The following is a 21,194-nucleotide window of genomic DNA, read 5'->3' as shown; positions in this document are numbered from 1 at the left end:
GTGTGTGTGTGTGTGTGTGTGTGTGTGTGTGTGTGTGTGTGTGTGGGGGGGGGGGGGGGGGTTCTGGTTCAGGTGGACCTGGTTGGGGGGGGGGTTGGTTCTGGTTCTGGTCCAGATGGGGGGGGTCTATCCGGTCCCACCATGACCATCATCGGAGGACGGGTAGGTGTGTGTGTGTGTGTGTGTGTGTGTGTGTGTGTGTGTGTGTGTGTGTGTGTGTGTGTGTGGGGGGGGGTTCTGGTTCAGGTGGACCTGGTTGGGGGGGGGGGGGGGGGGTTCTGGTCCAGATGGGGGGGGGTCTATCCGGTCCCGGCTCTGGTCCCCAGGGGGGGCGTCGACTCCACCATGACCATCACCGGAGGAGGGGCGGAGTCACACCTCTGTGGGAGGAGCCAAGGACAGGAGGGTTATTAGCATCACTTATATAAAACTTTAAAGGGGACCTTTTATGGCATTTAATGTACATTTTAAACAGGCCTTGAATGTCTTAAAAACAATCGAAAGCTTGTTTTTTCTACATAAAACAGAAATTCAGCCTGTGGGCCATGTCTCTTGTTTTACCGCTTCTAACCTCCTTCTCTATGAGGGATTCTGAGGGGACGGGGCTATGATAATGAGGCTCTGTGCTGATTGGCTGCGTGACTGACGTGTAGGAGGGGAGGGAACAAAGCCTCGCTCCGGGGAGAAGAGCAGCGGCTCCGTAAACAAAGCGTGTCCCATGCGAGAAGCTTCTGCGACAAAATAAATTCCATTGCTTTATTTTTTTTGTATTGGACTGTCCTAACTGGCCGCGAGTTTAACGGTTTCAGTGTGGACAGAGAGAGTTTAACGGTTTCAGTGTGGACAGAGAGAGTTTAACGGTTTCAGTGTGGACAGAGAGAGTTTAACGGTTTCAGTGTGGACAGAGAGAGTTTAACGGTTTCAGTGTGGACAGAGAGAGTTTAACGGTTTCAGTGTGGACAGAGAGCGTCCAATGTCACGCAGCTCAACGTGATAGTCGGACACTCGCATGCAGTTACACGGTGTGTAAACGGATCTTAAAGCCTGAATTGCGGTTCTGCGTTAAATTGATGCGTACCCTACGCCGTAGGGTAAATCAGGCTTTAGTTCCCTGAAGAGGGAACCGGGTCACCTGGCCTTCACACAGGAAGATTTAATTGAATTCTAAACAGTTACACCACAGTTAATTACTCCGATTCCTCATTTCATTTCTTATGTTACAAAACAAATGAATCATGTTAGCTGTAAAGAAATCACAACACAGAATTTTCACAAATGGCAACTTTATTGTTAAAAAAATAAGAACATAAGTTGTATATAAATAACATGTATACACTATTGCTAACTCAAGGAAGGACCGTGCGTCTTCTGAAGGTGTCATTGAACAGCTTCAGGTGTATTGTTTGGAAGATCTGAAACCATAAATAGAAGAAAAATGTATTACTAATAGAGCTCAGGTGTTACCTAACACTCCGTTAGGGAACACTGGAGCTACCGAGGCTCCTCACCGGTCCGGTCCGGTCCGGTGCGGAGCCCCGGTGCTCCGGAGCTAAGCTAAATATTTAGCCCATGCAAAGATCATACTTGTAGACAAATAATAATAATATAAAAAAATAACGTCACTTACCGCTGACTCGTGTGCAGTTGCCGGGTCCATACTGTTGGTACTGATCCTTTTATGAGGGTAAATGTCGATGCAAAACCTAATTTTTACTGTCCCCTTGCTGTTCAAACAGCCACCGCTGCTGAACAATGGCGGCACCTATGGTGACGTCACCATAGGTGCATATTCTGAACGGCTCGTAGAAGTCACATGACACTGGAAGATTCAGCCGGGCGGGGTGAACAGACACTGAAGAATTTCGTGGCATTTCATCTTTTCTGTGTTGGCAGGGTGAGGGGAGACCACTTTATATATGTTAAAACAAGAAAAAACTTGTTTTTCATAATAGGTCCCCTTTAATCTCTAATCATCCTTTCAGACATTTCTTTGATCTTTACAGATTTAACTGTTGTATTGTTTTAGGACGATTCCCTTTATGACTGAGTCTGTTCGAGGTTTTTACTTGGTCTAAGACCTGGTTAGCTTGGTTCTCCCTCCTTCCAGCCGAGCAGAGCAGTGGTATGTGTGTGTGGGGGGAGTTACCTGTCTCAATTCAATCCTCTCAGGTGAGGCACCTTTAGGATCTGGGACACCATTGATGGTGGGCGGGGCCTCCCAGTTCACCCACTTCCTGCACAACAAACTGATGACAAGAACAACTGTCTAGTAAACCTGTAGTTAGTGTTAGTAAACCTCTAGTTAGTTAGTGAACCTCTAGTTGGTGTTAGTAAACCCCTAGTTAGTTAGTGAACCTCTAGTTGGTGTTTAGTAAACCTCTAGTTAGTGTTTATTAAACCTCTATAGTTAGTGTTAGTAAACCTCTAGTTAGTGTTTAGTAAACCTCTAGTTAGTTAGTGAACCTCTAGTTGGTGTTTAGTAAACCTCTAGTTAGTGTTTATTAAACCTCTATAGTTAGTGTTAGTAAACCTCTAGTTAGTGTTTAGTAAACTTGTAGTTAGCTAGTGAACCTCTAGTTGGTGTTTAGTAAACCTCTAGTTAGTGTTTATTAAACCTCTATAGTTAGTGTTAGTAAACCTCTAGTTAGTGTTTAGTAAACTTGTAGTTAGTTAGTGAACCTCTAGTTGGTGTTTAGTAAACCTCTAGTTAGTGTTTATTAAACATCTAGTTAGTTAGTAAACCTCTAGTTGGTGTTTAGTAAACCTCTAGTTAGTGTTAGTAAACCTCTAGTTAGTTAGTGAACCTCTAGTTAGTGTTAGTAAACCTCTAGTTAGTTAGTAAACCTCTAGTTGGTGTTTAGTAAACCTCTAGTTAGTGTTAGTAAACCTCTAGTTAGTTAGTGAACCTCTAGTTAGTGTTAGTAAACCTCTAGTTAGTGTTTAGTAAACCTCCAGTTAGTGTTAGTTACCTCTAGTTAGTGTTTAGTAAACCTCTAGTTAGTGTTACTAAACCTCTAGTTAACGTTTAGTAAACCTCTAGTTAGTTAGTTACCTCTAGTTAATGTTCAGTAAACCTCTAGTTAGTGTTTCGTAAACCTCTAGTTAGTGTTTATTAAACCTCTATAGTTAGTATTAGTAAACCTCTAGTTAGTGTTTAGTAAAACTTTAGTTAGTGTTTATTAAACCTCTAGTTAGTGTAAGTAAACCTCTAGTTAGTGTTAGTAAACCTCTAGTTAGTCTTCAGTAAACCTTTAGTAACTAGAGGTTTACTGAACACTAACTGGAGTCTAGTTAGTCAGTTACCTCTAGTTAGTGTTCAGTAAAACTCTAGTTAGTGTTTAGTAAACATCTAGTTAGTGTTCAGGGAAACTTTAGTTAGTGTTTAGTAAACCTCTAGTTAGTGTCAGTAAACATCTAGTTAGTGTCAGTAAACCTCTAGTTAGTGTCAGTAAACCTCTAGTTAGTGTTTAGTAAACCTCTAGTTAGTGTGAGTAAACCTCTAGTTAGTGTTCAATAAACATCTAGTTAGTGTTAGTAAACCTCTAGTAAGTGTTTAGTAAACCTCTAGTTAGTGTTCAGGGAAACTCTAGTTAGTGTTTAGTAAACCTCTAGTTAGTCTCAGTAAACCTCTAGTTAGTGTCAGTAAACCTCTAGTTAGTGTTTAGTAAACCTCTAGTTAGTGTTAGTAAACCTCTAGTTAGTGTTCAGTAAACCTCTAGTTAGTGTTTATTAAACCTCTATTGTTAGTGTTCAGTAAAACACTAGTTAGTGTTTAGTAAACCTCTAGTTAGTGTTCAGGGACACTCTAGTTAGTGTTTAGTAAACCTCTAGTTAGTGTCAGTAAACCTCTAGTTAGTGTCAGTAAACCTCTAGTTAGTGTCAGTAAACATCTAGTTAGTGTTTAGTAAACCTCTAGTTAGTGTTAGTAAACCTCTAGTTAGTGTTCAGTAAACATCTAGTTAGTGTTAGTAAACCTCTAGTAAGTGTCAGTAAACCTCTAGTTAGTGTTTAGTTAACCTCTAGTTAGTGTTTAGTAAGCCTCTAGTTAGTGTTAGTAAACCTCTAGTTAGTGTTTAGTAAACCTCTAGTTAGTACGTTACCTCCAGTTAGTGTTAGTAAACCTCTAGTTAGTGTTAGTAAACCTCTAGTTAGTGTTTAGTAAACCTCTAGTTAGTGTTCAGTAAACCTCTAGTTAGTGTTTATTAAACCTCTATAGTTAGTGTTAGTAAACCTCTAGTTAGTGTTTAGTAAACCTCTAGTTAGTGTCAGTAAACCTCTAGTTAGTGTTTATTAAACCTCTAGTTAGTGTTAGTAAACCTCTAGTTAGTGTTTAGTAAACCTCTAGTTAGTGCTATTGAACCTCTAGTTAGTGTTAGTAAACCTCTAGTTAGTGCTAGTAAATCTCTAGTTAGTGTTATTAAACCTCTAGTTAGTGTTCAGTAACCCTCTAGTTAGTGGTTAGTAAACCTCTAGTTAGTGTTAGTAAACCTCTAGTTAGTGTTAGTAAACATCTAGTTAGTGTAAGTAAACCTCGAGTTAGTGTTCAGTAAACCTCTAGTTAGTATTAGTAAACCTCAAGTTAGTGTTTAGAAAACCTCTAGTTAGTTAGTTACTTCTAGTTAGTTTTAGTAAACCTCTAGTTAGTGTTCAGTAAACCTCTAGTTAGTGTTAGTAAACCTCTAGTTAGTGTTAGTAAACCTCTAGTTAGTGCTAGTAAACCTCTAGTTATTGTTAGTAAACCTCTAGTTAGTGCTAGTAAACCTCTAGTTATTGTTAGTAGTAGTAAAAGATGTACCTGCGTCTGAAGCCCAGCAGGATGAACAGCAGACAGCAGAGTATGCAGGCGAGGCCACTGTGAAGCCCGACCAGCAGCGTCGAAGAGGAGGACCGGTCACAGTTACAGCTGGTACCGGCTGGGGGGGGAAACGACCCATCAGACCCGTTAGACCCGTTAGACTCCTTAGACCCGTTAGACCCATTAGACTGGTTCAGACCGGTTAGACCTTGTAGACCTGTTAGACCGTTAAACCCAGTAGACCCATTAGACCGTTAGACCCAGTAGACCCAGTAGACCCAGTAGACCCGTTAGACTGGTTCAGACCGGTTCAGACCCGTCACACCGGTTCAGACCGGTTCAGACCAGTTAGACCCCTTAAACCCGTTAGACCTGTTAGACCCGTTAGACCGTTAGACCGTTAGACCCGTTAGACCCGTTAGACCCGTTAGACTGGTTCAGACCGGTTCAGACCGATTCAGACCGGTTCAGACCGGTTCAGACCGGTTCAGACCGGTTCAAACCGGTTCAGACCGGTTCAGGCGGTCCAGACGGTCCAGACTGTCCAGACGGTATAGACCGGTTCAGACGGTTCAGACGGTCCAGACGGTCCAGACGGTACAGACGGTTCAGACTGGTTCAGATGGTTCAGCTGGTTCAGACCAGTTCAGACTGGTTCAGACCTGTCACACCGGTTAAGACCGGTTCAGCTGGTTCAGACCGGTTCAGACGGTTCAGACGGTTCAGACGGTTCAGACGGTTCAGATGGTCCAGACGGTTCAGACTGGTTCAGACGGTTCAGACTGGTTCAGACGGTTCACCTGGTTCAGACCGGTTCAGACCGGTTCAGACCAGTTCAGATCGTTTCAGATCGTTTCAGATCGTTTCAGACCCGTCACACCGGTTCAGACCGGTTCAGACTGGTTCAGATCGGTTCAGACCGGTTCAGACCGGTTCCCCAGGTGTCCCAGTTCCTACCTGACGTGTCTCCATCTTCGGTCAGAGAGACCAGGCGGCGGCTGGACGGACCGTCTCCGTTCCCGTTGAAGGCCAGAAGCTGGATCTCATAAACGGCTGCTGGCTCTGAGGTAGAGACACAGAACGTCAATGGCCGTGATTGGCTGCACGGAGAAGGGGGGGCGGGGCTGCAGCGCGGGGGGCGGATTCTTCTTCCAGCTCTCGATGAAGGCGGACGCTTTTCTGCTCCTCTCCCTTATCTATCTGCCCTGCTACTGTTTTTGTCCTGTCTCGTCTTCAGAGTCTCTCCTTTTCACTCCTCCGAAACTCTACAATCATGGAATTGATTAACTGGTCTCTCAGCACAATTGACCAAATTTTTGCGACCAGAAGTCAGGGGGTAAGGGAGCCCTCTTGCCCCGATGGGACATTTTTTGCTGGATACACAATGGATTCCTACAAATATTGGAAACCGTTGTGTTTGGCGATCCTGTCTGTGGAGGACATTGAAGATGCCTTCATAATTGGATTTATAATAGCAGGAGTTCTCATGATAGGAGGAGGGGGATTAATTTCAATTTTTCAATTTCAATTTTATTTATATAGCGTCTAATACAACAGAGTTGTCTCTAGACGCTTTACAGAGACCCATACCCAGAACATGACATGAGAATAACATGAGATTACTGGTCTACCGACAAACGCGTAAGTCGTCGACGGCTGTTTTGGCCCTTTCAGAGCTGCCGGACGTGGCTGAAGGGATAAGCGCTGCGACTAACACTCAGACTTTAACATTTGAGCTCATTGGCGAGATGGAGAAGACCTTGGAGAAGTTGGAAGCTCGGCTTGGCGGGAATTGCTCACAAATTCGTCTGTTTGGAGTCGCCATTGATGAACCAGAGACTAAAGGCAGACGGAAAATTACTGAGTCTGTCTGTTTGCAATATAATTGTTGATTCTATAATCTGGCCTTGACAGGCCGGTTTTGGCTGATCGCTCTAGTCACAATCTCCCTGGTGGAATGTAAACAAGGTGACTGCCCCCACTAACCCTCCTCTCTTCAGGAACATCTGTGGACTGTTTTCAGAACTGACCGGGCCGACTGATAACATCAAGGACATTGGCTGAGGAGCAGCTCTGAGCGAAGTTCACGGACTTACCGCTTACACACACACTTGCTGATAACCACACCTCCCTCATCTCAACGCCTTCCTCGGCCCCTCCTCTTATCCAACCCCCCCAACACAGTCAACAGGTTTGAGAGCCACTGGCCGCGGTGTTCACTTGGGGTACTGTGCCGGGATCCCCCCGCCCCTAGAACCCCCCCCCCCCCCCCCCCCCCCCCCACACACACACACACATGTGCAAGCCTTGTGATGTTAAATTTGTCATGTTGCTTTCTGTGCAGAGGTGTTTTTTTGCACTTTCACACTGTGTATTTACACACAGTATGAGGATGCCTTTTTTCCCCTCCTCCCTCCCCCATCCCCAATGTCATCCTTTCTCTGATCTGTTCTCACCAGTTGACTCATGTCTTATGTTATTTGTTTTGTCTGTGTCCTGATGGGTTGTACTGGTTGTCATCTCACTGTGCTGGGACACCAGACCAGCGACAATAAAGCTATTCATTCATTCATTCATTCATTCATTCATTCATTCATTCATTCATTCATTCATTCATTCATTCATTCATTCATTCATTCATTCATTCATTCAATCATTAATTAATTCATTAATTCATTCATTCATTCATCATGGAGGGCGGGGCTGCAGCGTGGGAGGCGGAGTTGCAGCGTGGGGGCGTGGCTGCAGCGTGTTACTCACCCAGGTGGGAGATGGTGTGGGTGTTGATGTGAGCAGGTAAGGTCTCCCGGCCCTGAACCGCGGGGTTGGAGGCGGCCCGGTACTCCAGTCTGAAGCCCTGCAGCGTTCCCGGTTTACTGGGCAGTTCCCAGTACACCTGCATGGCCGTCTGGTTCAGGACCTTGGTGAAGAAGCTGGGAGGACTGGGAACTGTGGGATGGACAGACGTGTGGTTAGTAGGGCTCTCGTTGCTATAACTTCAATCATAATTGATGCGTCGCGAAAGGTGAAAAAGCTTGTGTGATGATGACAATTATGGATTTGCAACTTTCAGTCAGGTGACCTATGAACTGTCAATCATCCATCAAGCTCCACAATGATCATCTTAACATTAAATCAGATAGATTTGTCTGGACGGGAGAAGACACTAAATCAATGCATCTCTATTATGCAGCATGAATTCTCAGAGTTTAGCGGAAGAAAACAGTCCTGCTATAGCAGGATGAAGAAAACAGTCCTGCTATAGCAAGATGAAGAAAACAGTCCTGCTATAGCAGGATGAAGAAAACAGTCCCGCTATAGCAGGATGAAGAAAACAGTCCTGCTATAGCAGGATGAAGAAAACAGTCCCGCTATAGCAGGATGAAGAAAACAGTCCCGCTATAGCAGGATGAAGAAAACAGTCCCGCTATAGCAGGATGAAGAAAACAGTCCCGCTATAGCAGGATGAAGAAAACAGTCCTGCTATAGCAGGATGAAGAAAACAGTCCCACTATAGCAGGATGAAGCAAACAGTCCCGCTATAGCAGGATGAAGAAAACAGTCCCGCTATAGCAGGATGAAGAAAACAGTCCCGCTGTAGCAGGATTCTTCAGAAAACAGTCCCGCTATAGCAGGATGAAGAAAACAGTCCCGCTATAGCAGGATGAAGAAAACAGTCCCGCTATAGCAGGATGAAGAAAACAGTCCCGCTATAGCAGGATGAAGAAAACAGTCCCGCTATAGCAGGATGAAGAAAACAGTCCCACTATAGCAGGATGAAGCAAACAGTCCCGCTATAGCAGGATGAAGAAAACAGTCCCGCTATAGCAGGATGAAGAAAACAGTCCCGCTATAGCAGGATGAAGAAAACAGTCCCGCTGTAGCAGGATTCTTCAGAAAACAGTCCCGCTATAGCAGGATGAAGAAAACAGTCCCGCTATAGCAGGATGAAGAAAACAGTCCCGCTATAGCAGGATGAAGAAAACAGTCCTGCTATAGCAGGATGAAGAAAACAGTCCTGCTATAGCAGGATGAAGAAAACAGTCCCGCTATAGCAGGATGAAGAAAACAGTCCTGCTATATCAGGGCTCTAGTGCCCCCTTTCTGCTGTTCATTATCATTTGCCACATAATTAAAGCAACCTCATACTAAATTAAAAAAAAATTACTAATTATCGGATTAGTCGACTAATTGTTTCAATAGTCGGTGACTATTAAAATAGTCGTTAGTTGCAGTCCTAGTGGTTAGTCGCCGTCTCAGGTGAGTCTCAGGTGAGTCTCAGGTCTCAGGTGTGTCTCAGGTGAGTCTCAGGTAAGGTACGCAGGTGCAGCAGACGTACCGCCCCCCAGCGTGGTGCTGGTGATGCTGCCCGACTGCTGGTCTCAGGTGAGTCTAAGGTGAGTCTCAGGTGAGTCTACAGGTGAGGCTCAGGTGAGGCTCAGGTGAGTCTCAGGTAAGTCTCAGGTGAGGCTGAGGTGAGTCTCAGATCTCAGGTGAGGCTCAGGTGAGTCTCAGGAGAGTCTTAGGTGAGTCCCAGTACACCTGCATGGCCGTCTGGTTCAGGACCTTGGTGAAGAAGCTGGGAGGACTGGGAACTGTGGGATGGACAGACGTGTGGTTAGTAGGGCTCTCGTTGCTATAACCTCAATCATAATTGATGCGTCGCGAAAGGCGAAAAAGCTTGTGTGATGATGACAATTATGGATTTGCAACTTTCAGTCAGGTGACCTATGAACTGTCAATCATCCATCAAGCTCCACAATGATCATCTTAACATTAAATCAGATAGATTTGTCTGGACGGGAGAAGACACTAAATCAATGCATCTCTATTATGCAGCATGAATTCTCAGAGTTTAGCGGAAGAAAACAGTCCTGCTATAGCAGGATGAAGAAAACAGTCCTGCTATAGCAAGATGAAGAAAACAGTCCTGCTATAGCAGGATGAAGAAAACAGTCCCGCTATAGCAGGATGAAGAAAACAGTCCTGCTATAGCAGGATGAAGAAAACAGTCCCACTATAGCAGGATGAAGAAAACAGTCCCACTATAGCAGGATGAAGCAAACAGTCCCGCTATAGCAGGATGAAGAAAACAGTCCCGCTATAGCAGGATGAAGAAAACAGTCCCGCTGTAGCAGGATTCTTCAGAAAACAGTCCCGCTATAGCAGGATGAAGAAAACAGTCCCGCTATAGCAGGATGAAGAAAACAGTCCCGCTATAGCAGGATGAAGAAAACAGTCCTGCTATAGCAGGATGAAGAAAACAGTCCCGCTATAGCAGGATGAAGAAAACAGTCCTGCTATAGCAGGATGAAGAAAACAGTCCTGCTATAGCAGGATGAAGAAAACAGTCCTGCTATAGCAGGATGAAGAAAACAGTCCCACTATAGCAGGATGAAGCAAACAGTCCCGCTATAGCAGGATGAAGAAAACAGTCCCGCTATAGCAGGATGAAGAAAACAGTCCCGCTGTAGCAGGATTCTTCAGAAAACAGTCCCGCTATAGCAGGATGAAGAAAACAGTCCCGCTATAGCAGGATGAAGAAAACAGTCCTGCTATAGCAGGATGAAGAAAACAGTCCCGCTATAGCAGGATGAAGAAAACAGTCCTGCTATAGCAGGATGAAGAAAACAGTCCCGCTATAGCAGGATGAAGAAAACAGTCCTGCTATAGCAGGACAAAGAAAACAGTCCCACTATAGCAGGATGAAGAAAACAGTCCTGCTATATCAGGGCTCTAGTGCCACCTTTCTGCTGTTCATTATCATTTGCCACATAATTAAAGCAACCTCATACTAAATTAAAAAAAAATTACTAATTATCGGATTAGTCGACTAATTGTTTCAATAGTCGGTGACTAGTCGACTATTAAAATAGTCGTTAGTTGCAGTCCTAGTGGTTAGTCGCCGTCTCAGGTGAGTCTCAGGTGAGTCTCAGGTCTCAGGTGAGTCTCAGGTGAGTCTCAGGTAAGGTACGCAGGTGCAGCAGACGTACCGCCCCCCAGCGTGGTGCTGGTGATGCTGCCCGACTGCTGGTCTCAGGTGAGTCTAAGGTGAGTCTCAGGTGAGTCTACAGGTGAGGCTCAGGTGAGGCTCAGGTGAGTCTCAGGTAAGTCTCAGGTAAGTCTCAGGTGAGGCTGAGGTGAGTCTCAGATCTCAGGTGAGGCTCAGGTGAGTCTCAGGAGAGTCTTAGGTGAGTCTCAGGAGAGTCTTAGGTGAGTCTCAGGAGAGTCTTAGGTGAGTCTCAGGAGAGTCTCAGGTGAGTCTCATGTCTCAGGTGAGTTTCAGGTCTCAGGTGAGTTTCAGGTCTCAGGTGAGTTTCAGGTCTCAGGTGAGTCTCAGGTGAGTCTCAGGTCTCAGGTGAGTGTCTGGTGAGTCTCAGGTGAGTCTCAGGTCTCAGGTGAGTCTCAGGTGAGTCCCAGATGAGTGTCAGGTCTCAGGTGAGTCTCAGGTGAGTCTCAGGTCTCAGGTGAGTGTCAGGTGAGTCCCAGATGAGTGTCAGGTCTCAGGTGAGTCTCAGGTAAGGTACGTGGGTGTAGCAGACGTACCGCCCCCCAGCGTGGTGCTGGTGATGCAGCCCGACTGCTGGTCTCAGGTAAGTGTCAGGTGAGTGTCAGGTCTCAGGTGAGTCTCAAGTGAGTCTCAGGTGAGTCCCAGGTGAGTCCCAGGTGAGTCTCAGGTCTCAGGTGAATGTCAGGTGAATGTCAGGTGAGTCTCAGGTCTCAGGTGAGTCTCAGGTCTCAGGTGAGTCCCAGGTGAGTCCCAGGTGAGTCTCAGGTAAAGTGCAGCAGACGTACCGCCCCCCAGCGTGGTGCTGGTGATGCTGCCCGACTGCTGGTCTCAGGTGAGTGTCAGGTGAGTGTCAGGTGAGTCTCATATCTCAGGTGAGTCTCAGATCTCAGGTGAATCTCAGGTCAGTCTCAGGTGAGTCTCAGGTAAGGTAAGCGGGTGCAGCAGACGTACCGCCCCCCAGCGTGGTGCTGGTGATGCTGCCCGACTGCTGACTGCCCCCCAGGGACGAGTAGGCCTTCAGGTAGATGCAGTAGGTGGTGGCGGCCTCCAGGTTGGTGAAGTCGTGGCTGAAGGTGGTTCTGCTGACGGCCTCCTGCAGCTCGGCGCTGTCGGGTTCTGAGGACGAGCAGGACACAGCTGAGACCACAACCAATCAAAGGCTAGAACCCTTGTTTCAGGCCGGGCGGGTTGTTAAGGGCTGCTCGTTAAAGGGAACCCTGCATATTAAGACATGTAGTCCCTAATTAGCCACAATTGTTCTCTTATTCTAAAATATGTTGTTAGAAACACATAAAATAATCTAATTGCTTTAAAAATCTACAATGTTTATTACATTTTTTGACCTGCGGGAGGCGCCATGTTTTACCTGCGCAATGCATTCTGGGGGCGATGACGTACGATGGTGGCTCTGGGAAGATAAGCCCCATTAGTTTAACTGGGACAGGTATCTAAAACATAGATGAGCAGCATCTCCCGGCCGTGGAGGCTGACGAGGGAGCCCATAAGACGTCTCGGTTCAGGCAAACTGGATCAAAGTTCTGTGATGCACGGGAGATCTGCAAAAATGATCAATGTTGTGCGCATCTTACCAGTGCATTAGGCTCCTGCGTAGACGGCGTAGCCTACGGCGTAGACGGCGTAGCCTACGGCGTAGACGGCGTAGGCTACACCGTAGCCTGCGTAGGCTACGCCGTAGCCTGCGTAGCCGGGGCTCTACAGCCCGCAGCGCTCCGCCACCCGCTCTCCGCTCTCCGCTCTCGCTACCACCGCCGGGATGGAGACGCCGGTGGGCAATATGCACGTTTGAGTGGGCATAGCCCACCCCTCTCCCCCCTAAAACTGGCCTCGGTGCTGGTTGATGACAGACCCGACGCTGAGGGGACTGGCCCGGGACTTTGACGAAACGGGAGGCGCAGACTTCGCTTCAAATAGGCAAGAACATCTTTATTTAACTTAATGACGGCAGATCTGGCTGGGGTTTTTATTGTAGCATCGGTTATCTGCTAGTTGAAACGTGTGGTCTGTTAGTCTATCTGAGTTTTATGGTGTTTTTATAGTTCATGCTGTATGGGGCTGCACTTTTTTTTAAATTTTATTTTACTTTTTTGTAGGTGCGCCGTCACCTTAATGTTCAGCTGTGTTTTGATCTGTGTTTCTGGTGCGCCGTCACCTGTTTAGCTGTGTTTTCATCCGTTTCTGGGTGTCAGAACAGTGGACGGGGGCCAGCAGGTGCCACCGTCTGACGTCACTACCCAGAATGTAAAAAACAATGGCGACCTACATGTTAAATTATATTTTCAAATTTTATAAAAACGAAGACATCAACAAGGTTTTTTATATCACATTGTTATAATTGATACCAACATTTATCTTTTAAGACCTACATGTCTTAATATGCAGGGTTCCTTTTAAGGGCTGCTCGTTAGCCTCTCTTCCCATTCCGTCTCCCAGCCCGTTGCCGCTCTGACGGCCCGCCTGCAGCCGTCAGTTTATAATCAGTCCATAATCAGTCCATAATCAGTCCATAATTTACAAAACTAGGTCATTTACACATTTTCTTGTGATTCCACCAATATTCCACCAGCAGCTGGTACTATCAACACCACAAACAAACAAACAAACAAACAAAGATTTGCGCAAATGACGCAACTTACCGATGAAGCCTCGTAGAACTCGTCCAGTCAAAAATATTGCCACAAAAATAGTCTGATTACATTCAGAAAGGTCCAGTCGATCTAATCCAGTAAAGTATTTAGTCCAAAATACATTATTATACCAGTAAATATCCACAAACAGCCGCTGCACCATTTGAAATAAACCGGATGATCAACGTGTAAGTGCTGTAACTCCGCTGTGCACGTCTCAGACCGAAAATGTTGTACTCAAAATGGGGTCTGTACGCTGTTCTTTTGATTGACACCTCATACAGGAGCTTCCCTGTCCTCTCCAGAGCCTACAATAGCCAATGGAGCGTCTGTATGCAAATGAAGCCCAAGTCCCCCTTTTGTCATGAAAAAAAATGAGCCAATTGGAGCAATCGTGTTGATGACTGGCACATTGTATAGCCAATGAAATTCTGAAAACAACGATGTGCCGCTTCAGGGGGCGGGAATAAAATGATTCTGACAGTTAGGGGAAAAACTTCAGTGACTACGTTTACATGCAGTCAAAATTTGGGTTATTGCTTATATTCCGGTTACTGAAACATTGGGAATAATGTGTTTCCATGCTTGAGCAAACCCATGCTTGGGTTATCCCTGTATACATGGTAATTAATCACTTGGGAAACAGCAACACGCAGAGAACATCATGATGCAATTCCCCTCATTTCTGCTTCTTCTTCCTGTATCCAAATTCAAAACAAATGCTGCTCCACGCAACTTTTCGCTCACCTTCTTGTAAATCTCACTATCCTGGTACTTTCTACCGTCTACAAATGCCAAAATGTTCATATCCTTCATTACATTTATGAAGTGATTAGTCTCCTCCTGGTCCTGCGTTTTCCATTTTTAGAAGTACGTCCTGGACTCAAAAGACCAAGATTCCTTGCGAACAGAGCATGCGCAGAAAACAAATTCCTGTTCCGTTTGATGGGGATATTCCGTTTGGTGTTTACATGACCAAATATTCGGGTTTTAAAAGGAGTAACCCAGGGGTCATATTGGGGTTTTTAAAAACCGGAATATGAGCAAATTCGGGTTTTTCAAAGGGGTTATTGGTGTTTACATGGTCGTGCAAAACCGGGTTATTGCTAATATTCGGGTTTTAAAAGGGTTATTGACTGCATGGAAACGTAGTCAGTGTTACCTTTCAAAACAGACCAAAACCATCCATCTACTTACAACGGTTCAAGAACAGCTTTCAATTTACTTTGGGTTTGCATTGGATAGGTGTTTCAGGCGAATTTTACAGGAGTGGCAACGAGCTAGAAGTCTCTTACCTCCCAGGCGTCGGATGTGCAGGACGTAGCCGATGATCTGCTGGCTGACCTGTTCCTCTGGCTGGTCCCAGGACACCCGCAGGCCGTCGGGCCCCAGGACGAAGGCCTTGAGGCCGGCGGGGGCCTCGGGCAGCTCGGGGCCCTCGGTGATGGCCAGGCGGGCGCTGGCCTGGTTGGTGCCAGCGCTGTTCTCGGCGATGCACTGGTAGATGGCCTCGTCCTCCGGGGTGATGCGGGTGATGGCCAGAGTCCTGGGGGGGAGGGGCGGGGTCAGTTCCCAGAACCTGAACCAGTTCCCAGAACCTGAACCGTCTAAGCACGAAGCATCGACTAAGTTTTAAAAAAACTGTTTAAAAAACACATTCAATTGAATCCAAATGTTATCTAAATCTGAGGGAATTAGATGGGATATAGTTTAATATATTGTGATGTTTAGTTTTATACTTTAGTTTGTTTTAATTTGAAGCCTATACCGTTTGTTATTATGTTTTGTTTTTATGTCTTGCATTGTTTTTGTATGTATGCTTTACTTGTTTTTATGTTTCGTCAGACATGATATCTATTGTGTCTTATGTGATGTTTTGTTGTGTGTGGACCCCAGGAAGAGTAATGGGGATCCAATTAAATAAACAAATAAACAAACCGTGTTCAGTTCCCAGAACCTGAACCAGTTCCCAGAACCTGAACCAGTTCCCAGAACCTGAACCGTGATCAGTTCCCAGAACCTGAACCAGTTCCCAGAACCTGAACCAGTTCCCAGAACCTGAACCTTTCAGCTCCCAGAACCAGAACCAGTTCCCAGAACCTGAACCGTTCAGTTCCCAGAACCTGAACTAGTTCCCAGAACCTGAACCAGTTCAGTTCCCAGAACCAGAACCAGTTCCCAGAACCGGAACCGTTCAGTTCCCAGAACCTGAACCGTTCAGTTCCCAGAACCTGAACCATTCAGTTCCCAGAACCTGAACCGTGTTCAGTTCCCAGAACCTGAACCAGTTCCCAGAACCTGAACCAGTTCCCAGAACCTGAACCATTCAGTTCCCAGAACCTGAACCAGTTCCCAGAATCTGAACCAGTTCCCAGACCCTGAACCGTGTTCAGTTCCCAGCACCTGAACCGTGTTCAGTTCCCAGAACCTGAACCAGTACCCAGAATCTGAACCAGTTCCCAGAACCTGAACCCGTTCCCAGAAGCTGAACCGGACCTGTGAACTGGACCGATCGCTGCTACGGGTCTCACGTGTTGGAGTTGGTGAGCTTGACGTTGTTGCTGGGGATCAGCATCTTGCCGTTCTTTAGCCAGATGAGGTGCGGTTCAGGAACTCCGGAGGCTGTGCAGCTGAAAACGGCGCTGCCCCCTATTGGTCTGGAGACGGACTGGGGCCACTGCAGGAACTCTGGAGGAGCTGTGGACAAGAACAAGCACTGGAGGGGTGAGGAATTAAAAATATGAGCCTTTCACAGAAAGACTGGTTCTGTTTGGTAGGGTCAGGGTCAGGGTCGGAGTTAAGGTCATGGTTACGGTCAGGGTCGGGGTCATAGTTATAGTTATAGTTATAGTTAATATTTATTTCGGTCAATCAAAGCATAAAAATCAACAAACAAGATAACACAGGTTTTTTCCCTGGTCAACATTGTGATTATTTTGACCGAAAAGGTCTGGGCTTGAAGCATAAAGCTTATCTTGCCCACCTTTTAACATAATATAATATACAAAAAGAACAAATGAAGTATCGTGAGGCTACACAAAATAATAATAATAGTAATAATAATAATGATGATGATGATGATGATGATGATGATGATGATAATAATAGCTTAAATAACTGTAATAATAGTAATAGTAATAATAATGATAATAATAATAATGATAGCTCTGAAAACAGAAAGTGAAAAGATGCTAAAGAAACCGCGAAAAGGAGCCTTTATTTTGAAAAGGACCTTTATTTTGAATGTTCGGACAGGATATCCTCCGTCGCATTTAACGGTTTTTGTTGGGTTTTTTTTAGCTGCGTGTGTACATACTTTACTAAAGGGACAGAGATTTCAACAGATTTTTTATAGTGTCTCAGTTAGAGAGGAAAAAGGTAATGTTGTCAATGAATACGTTTGTAATATTTTTTTGAAGTGTGTTGTAAGATGAATATCTGTTTACTGCAGCTCTTACGGTGTGAAGGAACTTAATAAAATCCAGAACATCAGTTGAAGATTCCAACGTTTCTTTCTGAGGACACTACAGTTCGGGTCAGGGTTAGGACAACAAGGCTCATCAGCTGGTCCAGATCCACCTCCTCCAGGTCTCACATAACTGGACCTCAGGGACCAAAGAGGTCAAACCATGAAGATAAAGTCCAGACATGGGTGGCCCATGGGTGGCCCATGGGTGGCCCATGGGTGGCCCATGGGCCCATGGGTGGCCCATGGGTGGCCCATGGGTGACCCAATGCTGCGGGTCGTCTCAAATGACAGCATCCATCTTTAATTCATCTTAAATAATTGGGGGTCATGTTCTGGTCTCTGGAAAGTGTCTAGAGACAATGTGTATAATAATAATGATGATGATGATGATGATGATGATGATGATGATGATGATGATGATGATGATGATGATGATGATGATGATAATAATAATAATAATAATAATACATGCTTTATAAATACAACTGAATTGAATCCAAATGACAGAAACCTAAAGAACAGATCAGACATGGATGAGTCTCCGTTTCCATCTGATGGACCACGATCTCCTCTGGAGACCAGACTCTGTTACGTTTGAGGACCTCAGTCTGACAGATGAGGATTGGCTGAAACGGGGTCATGTGACCATCACAGCAGCAGATCTACATCAAAGTAATCCAGGTTCTGGAAGGACCCAGTCAAAGTCCAGACCTGGACCTGGTTGAGATGCTGGTGGGACCTTGGAGACGTGAACATCCAACACCTACTAACCCTAACCGTAACCCTGACCCTAACCCTAACCCTGACCCTTACCCTAACCCTGACCCTGACCCTAACCCTAACCCTGACCCTGACCCTAACCCTAACCCTGACCCTGACCCTGACCCTAACCCTGAACCTGAACCTGAACCCGACCCTAACCCTAACCCTGACCCTAACCCTAACCCAAACTCGGACCTACCCTGGGGGATCTCTGGGACTGCTTCCCCCATCTTGGGAGTGAGGGAGAGTGGGACTGTCCTGAGACTGGGGTGACCCTAACCCTAACCCTAACCCTCTCCCTGGACCCTTACCCTAACCATCACTCGGACATGGGCCCTAACCCTAACCCTCAGGGGGAACAGCGAAGAAGAAGAACAACGATGATAGAGGCCGAGGTACATGAACTAAGGGAGGAGAGTGTGGTGGAGAGGTCCGTGGAGGGGTGCGATCTTGAGTTGGAGGGCGAGGAGGAAGGGACATATACCAGCAATGTAGCTGTAGTGATGTCAGGGAGAATCCTGGACTCCCCTGAGGAAGAGGCGAACCAGGGTGGGAATGATGGGCCGAGGGGTGATCCTGGTGAGAATTTGGGGTCCCCCAGTAGCCCCCTTTCTTCCACTTCTGGGGAGAATTTGGTTGAAGATAGAGGAGTGGAATCCACAATATGTGGTCCAACTCTTCATTCTAATACCTCCCAAAAGATCAAAAACTGGGCATTGAGGGTGGAAAAGCCAGTTCTAATACTGGGGGACTCCAACCTCGCCAGGATCCCCAAAAAAGCTACCCATCGGTCCAGGTGGATGCCTTCCCTGGAGCCCAAGTACACCACCTTAGGGCAGTCTTGGGAAAACTTAACCCCCAACCTCGGACAAAGATGGTTGTACTGTCAGTTGGCTTTCAATCAAACAAACTCCAACCTCTCCACAATGGCCAAGACCAGAGAGCTGTGTAAGGACATCAGGGATAAAATTGTAGACCTGCACAAGGCTGGGATGAGCTACAGGACAATAGGCAAGCAGCTTGGTGAGAAGGCAACAACTGTTGGCGCAATTATTAGAAAATGGAAGAAGTTCAAGATGACGGTCAATCTCCCTCGGTCTGGGGTTCCATGCAAAATCTCACCTCGTGGGGCATCAATGATCATGAGGAAGGTGAGGGATCAGCCCAGAACTACACGGCAGGACCTGGTCAATGACCTGAAGAGAGCTGGGACCACAGTCTCAAAGAAAACCATTAGTAACACACTACGCCGTCATGGATTAAAATCCTGCAGCGCACGCAAGGTCCCCCTGCTCAAGCCAGTGCATGTCAAGGCCCGTCTGCAGTTTGCAAATGATCATCTGGATGATCCAGAGGAGGAATGGGAGAAGGTCATGTGGTCTGATGAGACTAAAATAGAGCTTTTTGGTCTAAACTCCATTCGGCGTGTTTGGAGGAAGAAGAAGGATGAGTACAACCCCAAGAACACCATCCCAACCGTGAAGCATGGAGGTGGAAACATCATTCTTTGGGGATGCTTTTCTGCAAAGGGGACAGGACGACTGCACCGTATTGAGGGGAGGATGGATGGGGCCATGTATCGCGAGATCTTGGCCAACAACCTCCTTCCCTCAGTAAGAGCATTGAAGATGGGTCGTGGCTTGGTCTTCCAGCATGACAACAACCCGAAACACACAGCCAGGGCAACTAAGGAGTGGCTCCGTAAGAAGCATTTCAAGGTCCTGGAGTGGCCTAGCCAGTCTCCAGACCTGAACCCAATAGAAAATCTTTGGAGGGAGCTGAAAGTCCGTATTGCCCAGCGACAGCCCCGAAACCTGAAGGATCTGGAGAACATCTGTATGGAGGAGTGGGCCAAAATCCCTGCTGCAGTGTGTGCAAACCTGGTCAAGAACTACAGGAAATGTCTGATCTCTGTAATTGCAAACAAAGGTTTCTGTACCAAATATTAAGTTCTGTTTTTCTGATGTATCAAATACTTATGTCATGCAATAAAATGCTAATTAATTACTTAAAAATCATACAATGTGATTTTCTGGATTTTTTTTTAGATTCTGTCACTCACAGTTGAAGAGTACCTATGATAAAAATTACAGACTTCTACATGCTTTTCAAGTGGGAAAACCTGCAAAATCGGCAGTGTATCAAATACTTGTTCTCCCCACTGTATATAAGACCTCAGGTTGGTGCCAGGTCTCAGTGAGGCACATCAGGTCAATATCTTTATCAAGGATGTGATCATGGACCAGGCTTGATTTATTTGATAGGGACTGGGCATTAAAACGTTCAGTCTTGATGTGGATTTGACCAGTGGATCTCTGGAGGGGACAGAGCAGGCTGGGATCCACACCTCTCTACCCACCACACACAGTATGGTACAGTCTCGCCATGTTCCCGGCAATATTCCTTGTTGCGGTGTTGACGCTCTGATGACGTGTCAGTGACGCGACAGGAAGAGCGGAGGAACAGGTGAGCGAGATGGATCCAGCGTCGGGAGGCTGGAAGCAGGCATACTTTCTCCCAGATGTTCCAGCCTTAAGCTGCGCCAGGGTAGCAGGTCCATTCACCGGAATAATCAGCGGCGCTGGCTCCGGAAAGACAGGGCGTATGCAACGGCTGGGACTGAGACTGAGACTGAGATCAAGATGTTGTGGATGAGGTGGAGGCAGGAAAACCACATTATTTGGTGGTCACAGTAGTGGCATCACTAACAAAAAGAAAGCGAGTGAGTGGCAGCACGTTGTTGCTGCGCTAAATGCCGTGAGTGCCACGGACAGGTCTGTGGCAGAAATAAAAAAGAAGTGGTGCGATCTGAAGGTGGAGGCCAAGAGGAGAGTGGCCCGGCACTTATTTGTTCTGTCCTCAGTCACTATACAGTTGGAAACGGTGGGTGATGAGGAGATTCCCGGCCCGGCGTGTCCTGCACCGCGGCCGCACCAGCAGCACCAGCAGCACCAGCAGCACCAGCAGCACCAGCAGCACCAGCAGCACCAGCCGCACCAGCAGCACCAGCAGCACCAGCAGCACCAGCCGCACCAGCAGCACCAGCAGCACCAGCAGCACCAGCCGCAGCACCAGCAGCACCAGCAGCACCAGCAGCACCAGCGGCACCAGAGCGATCCAAGCGCATGGCTCACCTGGAAGTGGCTGTGTCCTGACTGACGCTGTGCTTCAAACACAGAGGGACACGATCAGCGCTATCAACAATGTGAAAAATGAACAGCAACAAATGCGTGCTGTGATGAACACCATGTGTGACGTAATATCTGACATTGCCGGCTCCATTAAAGAACATGAAGAAAATGTAACATACTTGTCTTCTTACAAACGCTGCATGACACCTCCACCTGCTTTTTAGAAGGCCGATGGCTCGCTCCACAATGGAGCGCCCACGAGCATGGGTGTAGGTCTATAAGTCTGATATGTGATGACATTGAAAGTATGACATGAATCTGGCTTCATTTCACCACCTAACCGCCTGCGTCGCCAGTTCCCCATATCTTCAAAATGTTCATG

General features: G+C 46.5%; 1 protein-coding gene across 1 annotated transcript in view; it reads right to left on the bottom strand.

The window, feature by feature from the left end:
• Window positions 1–299: 299 nt before the first annotated feature.
• LOC133424197 (immunoglobulin superfamily DCC subclass member 3-like) overlaps window positions 300–21,194 on the bottom strand; it is a 130,663-nt gene continuing 109,768 nt past the window's right edge. Inside the window, exons 7-14 of the mRNA XM_061714657.1 lie at window positions 15,982–16,147; window positions 14,746–14,996; window positions 11,757–11,921; window positions 7,556–7,744; window positions 5,753–5,857; window positions 4,796–4,913; window positions 2,147–2,246; window positions 300–380 (exon numbers count right to left, since the gene is read on the bottom strand). Coding sequence (XP_061570641.1) covers window positions 300–380; window positions 2,147–2,246; window positions 4,796–4,913; window positions 5,753–5,857; window positions 7,556–7,744; window positions 11,757–11,921; window positions 14,746–14,996; window positions 15,982–16,147 — 1,175 coding nt within the window. The remainder of the gene's footprint in view (window positions 381–2,146; window positions 2,247–4,795; window positions 4,914–5,752; window positions 5,858–7,555; window positions 7,745–11,756; window positions 11,922–14,745; window positions 14,997–15,981; window positions 16,148–21,194) is intronic.

This window comes from Cololabis saira, chromosome 3 (assembly GCF_033807715.1).
Source record: "Cololabis saira isolate AMF1-May2022 chromosome 3, fColSai1.1, whole genome shotgun sequence".
NCBI lineage: Eukaryota > Metazoa > Chordata > Actinopteri > Beloniformes > Belonidae > Cololabis > Cololabis saira.
This window is presented reverse-complemented; position numbering and strand designations above follow the sequence as displayed.